Below are 8,005 nucleotides of genomic sequence, written 5' to 3' on the forward strand. Positions count from 1 at the left end.
GACTTTAAAATTATGACTGAGAATCACATCAAATGTTGTAAATTTACACCTTGTCACCCAATTTTCTTGGTATACCCGAACAAAGAAAGAAGTAATGAATAATTATTTTAAACAGACCTTGAACAGATGTAAAATGGTGGAAATATGCTAAAAGACTAGGTCCTAATCAAGGAAAGAACAGAAATGTAATGATCACCGAAAAAGGAGAAAAAAAACAAAAAAAAACTGGATAAATAGTTTATAGCCCAACGAAGAAGAAAAAAAAATGTATATTTTTATTGAAGAACAAAGATAAAACTTTAGTCAAATGAAGAGCATACATATGCCAACATCAACAAACCATCCACCAATATTGGTAATGATGAAAAGAGGAAAGATGAACCAGTAGCTTTCTCCTCTGAAAAAAAAAAAAAAGACTTAAAAACAGCCAAAGGTAATGCAGAATGCATTAAATTTGGAAATGAAAGATAATTGTCTGAGACTATCTTAGAAAAGTAAGCAAAGAAATAAAAGCTGCCTGACTGCAAAGAACGAACAGCAGAAGAAAGCTGAAGAAAAGGTAAAAAATAAACAAACAACAAGAATTAACAAGTAGAATCCAAAGTGTAGTAAAATCGCAGGAAAAAATATGGTAGATAGGTTTTTCAGAAAGAAGGGAACAGCTCCAACTCATGATATGAAACATGAGACCAAAAAGGATAGAAACTTGCAAATAAAATAAAGTTGTAAAACATTATTCACTAAGCATTCTAGGTAATTGTAGAATCACTCCATGAAAAGAGGAACAAAATACTTTGAGAGTGTGACAATAAAGAATAATAATAGAATATCATTGGTCCCTTAACTAAATGTTACAATAAGAAACTATGGTGGCCTTTTGACAGTGGACTAACACAAAAATGGGGAAGAGAAATTTACAACTCTGACACTGATATTGCACTGAGATTTTATATCTGGTTTTGCACTTGGAAGATAAAGGTCCCCATAACAGCTTCTCATTAATTCAGACAAATGTGAGAGAAGAGATGAAAGCCCATTGGATGAGTATCAAGAGACATTTTAAAGACAGTATTAAGTCTAACAAACAATCAATAAAGGATAGCAGAGGAGCAAAAGTGTGGTCCAATTTCACTGATGCTTACAATATTCACTGGAGGTTTCTTAAATGGGCTCATCTCATACAAATGGGGCATTTCATAGTAGCTTACAATTTTCATGTTTCATTTATATAACCTCTGAATCCTCCTAAATGAATATCAAATGTCTTTTTCAGTAAAATTTTATATTTTATTTTTATTAATTTTTCTACCTCAACACTAAGTGTAGTGAAATCAGCAAAGTAGAATAAAATGAAAGGTTTTTGAAATAGAAATTAATAATACTTTTTACTATCAACATCACTACAAAAAGTAGGCTTAGAGACCATTGTTGTTGATGTTATAAGGGCTGAATATAAAAGTAACTATAATGCAAAAGTTAAAAACTTATAATGTTAGGTTAGGAAAATTTGAAAAGAAATTAAATAAAAAAATTCTCAGGATGTTCAATTTTCTAGTACACACACATTGTACTGTATAATTGTAATTCAATCCTGGGGTGCTTCCAAATCGATTACATTTACACATAATTGTCCAGCTGTGATAAATGACTTTCAACATACACTGAACGGGTATAAGTGAGTTGTAAAGCAATTAAACAAAATAAACCCAGAGTTGAAAAGTTTTATTAACTTTGGTTGTAAGATAAAATAGTGTTCAATTGTCTATTACAATATGCAGTCATTCTATAAAGCAAAAAAAAAAAAGAGTAATTTAGATTTATTCCATATTTTTCCAGAAATAATGAGCATGGCTTATTTCCATTGTGGGTTTATGTTTAAGAAAGGTTCAACAGTTGTTTTAGTTTATAACATTGTTTAAGTGCTCTTTGTATCTATTATTATTAATAGATAAGTCTTGTAAATAAATTTATTTGGCTTAGTTACTGAAAATACCTTAAATTGACCATACAATATGGTAAATAGGATATGAAAGATATCTTGTATATCTATGCTTACTTGGAATATACAGTTGTTTCATCTAACGAGGTGATATTATTTTTCTAAATTTTGCTAATTAGGTTGCATATAGGGAAGTTGCTGTTCAACACAGGTGGTAAGCTAAATTTTGATAATTTGTAAAATTAATAAACTGTTGATGGAGAAAAAATATCTATAAGGTTTAATGTTTTGTTATTTTTGTGTGAGAGTTGACCCATTTACGGTAAATACAGTTACAAGTCTGTACACACAGAAGTACTTTTTAGATGACGAGGAACCCACTTTGAGACTAATAATGCTTGAAGATGGCTTGAATGGGTAATGAAGAAAAACTTTAATATAAGTTTAACATAACAGCAAATGTACAACGTTTCGACATGGTTCTGTTATCATCAGGTACAAGGAAATAGTTAATCTGAGTTTTAATGTTTGCCTTTGAGCTGTTTAGTTTGACTAGCTAACATAATTTTGTTTAACCTATTTATAACTTAAATAATGTTTGATAATATTTCAATATTTTGAGGTTTGATAGTGCTATTATTCATAAAATCACTTTTTATATTTGTCTCAACTACTCAGAATCTAGTAATTACATTTCTAACACTAAGGAAATATGAATAAAGTAAATAGCATTGTGTTTATTCAACTACAAAGTTTTTAATAACCATACTTATACTCTTGAATAGCAATAACTTATTATGTACATCTTAACATTTTAAAAATAACTTCAAAATGTAGACTGTAAGAACATTACAAAATCTATAATTTTTATTATTTCTTATGATAATCTGAAAATAATGATACCTTAAAAATTTTCTTGTCCAAGATATTTTAATAATTATATTAGAACCAGTTCAAAATAAATATTATAATGACAGATCAAAATCCTTGAAAACACAAATGTTAGCATTCTTGTGTCATCAGCAAAAAAAAAAAAACCCATGAAACTTGCATTATTGATCTCCGTTACACAGTCTAGAGAATTGTTGGTACATGAGAATAGCATTCGCTTGACTGAGCTCAAGATATTCTATGTGTAGCTAGGAGGTCTGTTGATTTCACATGGTAAAACCCAAAATGAAGACAAATTAAGTAACAAATGGCAGTAAAACAGTGCATTGTAAGGGTGCTCTTTCTAAAGTAAATAATGAGGTATATGTTGAGGTAGAAAGACTTATATTTATGAGCTCTGAGAGAAAGAAAACAAAATACTTTTAATTATAAACTTTCTGGAAAAGATAAGTATTGTTAAGCTCTTAATTAATTTTTGAGAAGTTATTTTAGTGTATTTCAATTATATTGTTTAAGACTGGACATTTTTAGGCCTAAAGTTACAATAAGAGGCTTAATACTAGATTGTATGTTTAACTTACCATTGTTTCAAGGCAGTAATAATAAGTTTTGAATTACTACAGTTATTAGTTAATACATATTAGATTAAAAGACTAAATTATCATAAGTGACAGCCACTTAAGAAAGAGAATTTATTATCTTAAAAGATGAAATTACTGTTTTTATTATTTTGTAGCTGCTAAAACTTAATATATTAGTAAATTATCTAAATTTGAAATTAGTTACATGTAGCCAAAAATGTGTTGTACTAGTAAATATTAGTTAATAGTCAATTTTGGTGTTAGGTTTATCTATAAACTGTGAAATATAATAATTTTAGTAAAATGTACAATTATTGGTAGGTAGACTGTAAACAGATAATAAAAACTAGTAAACTGTAATCTGGTTAGAGGTAGTTCTAGGCTAAGTGGGGTGGAACTTATAGTGTGTAAAAGATGACAGAAGAGGGTTATGTCTGAAAACTGTGGGCATGGTTGTGACTTTCAGGAGACTCAAAAAAGCAGAGCTTGCTTATTTCAAGATGACTCGAATGAGGTAGCTTCGGGGAGGATTGCAGAATTAAAATCGTAGATTTGGAGCAGAAATAAGAGAGCAAAAGAGGAACTGGATAGATTGAGGTAAAAATTTTAAGTGGGAAGATGAAATGTCAATGCCGGGTTTACAATGGTATGCAACAGTAATAAGCTAAGGATACAGAGACAAGTTCATTTAATATTGAGGAAGCAATCACAAATAGATTTACACCTCTGGCTGCATAAGATGATGAAAGAGATGAGAAGAATAAAAAGAGTATGACTAGAATTTGCTTGCCAGTTGATATTATAGAAAAGGTTACAGTTTTGTTTTTATTACCAAACAAAAAAACATTTTTCTTCTTTTTTTTTTGCAGTGCAAGTAGGAGCAAATGATGTTTGACACCGGAAAGCAGATAATAAGTCAAAAAACTACTTCAGAAGTTTAGGATGGAAATAAACATGGAGCTCTTTTGGGAATGCTTTCTTGGGCTACATATGGGAATGAATTACTTAGCAGAATCGAACAGTTTAATGAAATATTATCAGTAATGTGCTTAGAACAACCGACAGGTTGATTAGAACTGTGGGATAATTTTGAAGGTAAGGGTAAATTATATGTTAGGAATAGACTCCACTTAAGCAAGTTTTTGTTTGGGGAATCTCCAAATATTAAAAATTGCATAGAGGTGAGGACACTTGAGAATAAACAAACAGATAGGAAAGCTAGGGCAAGAAGAAGTTTGTAAAAAGGAGATTCATAGCATAACTACTTAAACAATAGTTTATATTATGTTTGTCGGATTTAAGATAATCATAGTAGGATCAAACTTAATTGCTATTATTATAATATTAGGAATAGTAAGAACAAAACAGAAGAGTTCAGGGCTTTAGCTAAAGTGGACAGGTGGATTAGATTTGGAAAATATTGATAATAGAAGCTTTTTTGAAATTTCAGGTTATAATCAAACTAGAATCTAAACTTTTTTTTGAAAGTATGACCAAAAGATTGAAAATGTATTTCCAATAAAACTCACCTCTTCTGACATCTAGCTTTCCTGATTCAGTGTTGACTTCTATAAGCAAACTAATCCCCAAGTGATATTGCTGTATTGTTGCATGCTCATTTGCATGCAACAGTCCTCCCCCAATAAGAGTGCAACACCACCTCTTAGCACAGCTGGCTCTCTCTATACTGGTTATTCAGTCACCATATCGAAATTAAGCAAGAACACGTCATGCACTAAAAGTGAAGAGAAAGAGTGAAAAATGTAATTGGAGGTATGCATCGGATATACCTTTTCAGTTGTTAACTTCTGATACGATAAGCAGCTTCTTCTCACATCTAGCTAGAATCCCACATTCAACTGGTGGAAGGAGCAGTATAAATTTTAACTTGATGAGCCCCCCTTTGGGAGTGTCCTGAAGAGAACGTTATAGAGGTACACCCATGGAAGTCCACATTTCGTCTATTCCAGGGTACAATCTTTGACTGGAAAGGAAGAGAAGAGTTGCAAGGATGGGGAGAAGATACAAGCACGGTCCAAAAGCTGTATCAGGCTTTCAAAAGTGCTATATGTGGTTAGGGCACATCAAACTGGGTCAACTCCAGTCCAAAACCAAGCAGCATAGGACATTCAGCTTCCAGGCTGCAGTAGGAGGAGGGTCCCTAACATTTTCACCCCAAGCCCCGTGAGGCAGAATGGGAAAGTAACATCCACTCTGCACCTAGGTGATGACTTATTTTGGCTGGTCCTGCATCAATCCAATATCAGTCCACCCTGAGTTATGGATAGTGGTAGAATAAGGGAAAGTTGGTAAGAGGGGTTAACTGTACCATATGGACAAAACACCATTGCCTCACACTCTACTGAGTGGAAATGGTCACACACATGAGGCATCTTCCATGGTCCACCACCCCAGCAGCTAGGAACTGGTGAGCAGCAAGGACTACCATGCTTCACCAGAAAAAAATGGAAGATGAAAGTGCAGTGGGGAGTGCAGAAGAGTGCATCAATGTCAGACAGCACAACAGGTGACCACAAAAATCATGTTTAATAGTAGACTAGTACTACGTTTTAAACTAGGCATGGAAGATGGGCAGAAATCCCATGCGTGCTTTACTCATGCTAGTCCATGAGTGGGTACAGTCTGGATTCATCTACTCATATCTAGCTACGAATCCAAATGCATGCTCCTTTTCTTATTTTTGAGCCTGAGATCTATCACATGAATCCACAAGTTCAGATATTATGTACCGTTGCACCCTTTTTATCAAACACATCTAGACTCACAGACTAATGGGTTCACAAAAGGCTACATTATAAACAAGAAGTTTCAATGAGACGTATCACTTTTAAACATTATGAAAAAATAACTGTTATAAATTGCTTTTTTCCTAAATATTCTTACTATAATTGAATCAAAACTATATTAGGTGTTAGCAGATTAGGCATAGCTTGCTCTTATTATATTAATTTTTCTTTATTTTTTTAACAATTTGGCACTCGCTGCATTCAATGATCCCCATGTAAGTTCCCCATCAAAGGCAATGCCTCTCTACATAAATAAATATTTAATCTGATGTACATACATAGATCTATATGGTGTGCATGAGATTGTGTATTGGTATAATGTAGTCACTGGTTAGCCGATATGATAAACTTGCACCATGTGTAGTGAATAACAAAAGAAATTCTGTCTAGGATTAGCCAGTATTTCAGCTCATTTGGAAAGAAATTGTTGCTCATAATGTGCATTCTGATTTCAACTCAAAAGAAAAATCAAGTACTTTCAAAAACCTTCAATGAAATTCCACAAAATTCCAGCACTTTCAAGGCCTTGAAAAAAACATTAAACACAATTCAAGTACTTTCAAGCACCTGTGCAGACCCTGCCCACATGAGAAGGTACAAAACCAAGGAAGAAAAAAGTGTCAACGTAGAAAAAGGAAGGGAACAAATGTCTGCTGAAAACTCCTCAGCCATTTGGTGTATTGCTTCCAAAAGAAGATGGACAGAGAACTGATAACATAAAATAGTAGTAAAACAAGAAACTGAGCTTGAGAAAGACTAACAGTGGACAATGAATCAGAACCCCCAAGCCTGAAGAAGAGATTTGAGAGTTTAAGGGTCCAAGAAAGGGGCTTCAGCTCAATTGTAAGCCAAGTCATATGTCAAGAAGGATGAGGCTACTTGCACCTGAGTGAAGTTGAGACAAAAAATTTTCATCATGGACTCAGATATAAGAGGAAGGACTTCACTATCGCCACACAATAGCCATCACATCCACTGACAGACAAAAAAACCACCCTATGCCACAGTGGTACTCTGTCTAAAGTGAACAAAGGCCAGATGTTCAACACTAGACAGAATGGAAATGACTGTCTTTGTGTAATTCATGTAAGATAAAATAAGAGCCACATAGTGTGCAAAAGCAGAACTATTTGTAAATAAAAACAAAATATATTTTCACAACAGGTGGTTTTATAGATACTTCAACCAAAAACAAGACACATCTTAACACATGACTGCAAAGTCAAGAAGTGACAATTGAACAATCAGTATGAAGGGAGCCAGCTGCATTAGGATGTGATGTTGCACTCCTATTGGTGGAGGGTTATTCCATGCTCATTTACATGCACGATGCAGCAATATCACATGGAAACATGTGAGACTAGGTGAGAGCCTCAAAGATACTGGTGAGCAAAATAGTTTGCACATAGAAGGTTAGTATCATATCAGAAACCTAGATGTAAGCTAAGGTTATGTATCATATCAGAAAGCTAGATGTCAGCTGAGGTTACGTATCATATTAGAAAGCTAGATGTCAGCTAAGGTTACGTATCATATCAGAAAGCTAGATGTAAGTTGAGGTTACGTATCATATCAGAAAGCTAGATGTAGCTGAGGTTACGTATCATATCAGAAAGCTAGATGTCAGCTGAGGTTACGTATCATATCAGAAAGCTAGATGTAAGCTAAGGTTACGTATCATATCACAAAGCTAGATGTCAGCTGAGGTTACGTATCATATCAGAAAGCTAGATGTCAGCTGAGGTTACGTATCATATCAGAAAGCTAGATGTCAGCTGAGGTTACGT

General features: G+C 33.4%; 1 protein-coding gene across 1 annotated transcript in view; it reads right to left on the bottom strand.

Annotated features, from left to right (window-relative positions):
* Window positions 1-8,005, bottom strand: part of LOC111087755 (synaptonemal complex protein 2-like) — a 128,285-nt gene that overhangs the window by 88,165 nt on the left and 32,115 nt on the right. The window contains exon 7 of the mRNA XM_022395526.1: window positions 321-397. Within this exon, the coding sequence (XP_022251234.1) occupies window positions 321-397 (77 nt within the window). The remainder of the gene's footprint in view (window positions 1-320; window positions 398-8,005) is intronic.

This window comes from Limulus polyphemus, unplaced genomic scaffold, assembly GCF_000517525.1.
Source record: "Limulus polyphemus unplaced genomic scaffold, Limulus_polyphemus-2.1.2 Scaffold2586, whole genome shotgun sequence".
Classification (NCBI taxonomy): Eukaryota; Metazoa; Arthropoda; class Merostomata; order Xiphosura; family Limulidae; genus Limulus; species Limulus polyphemus.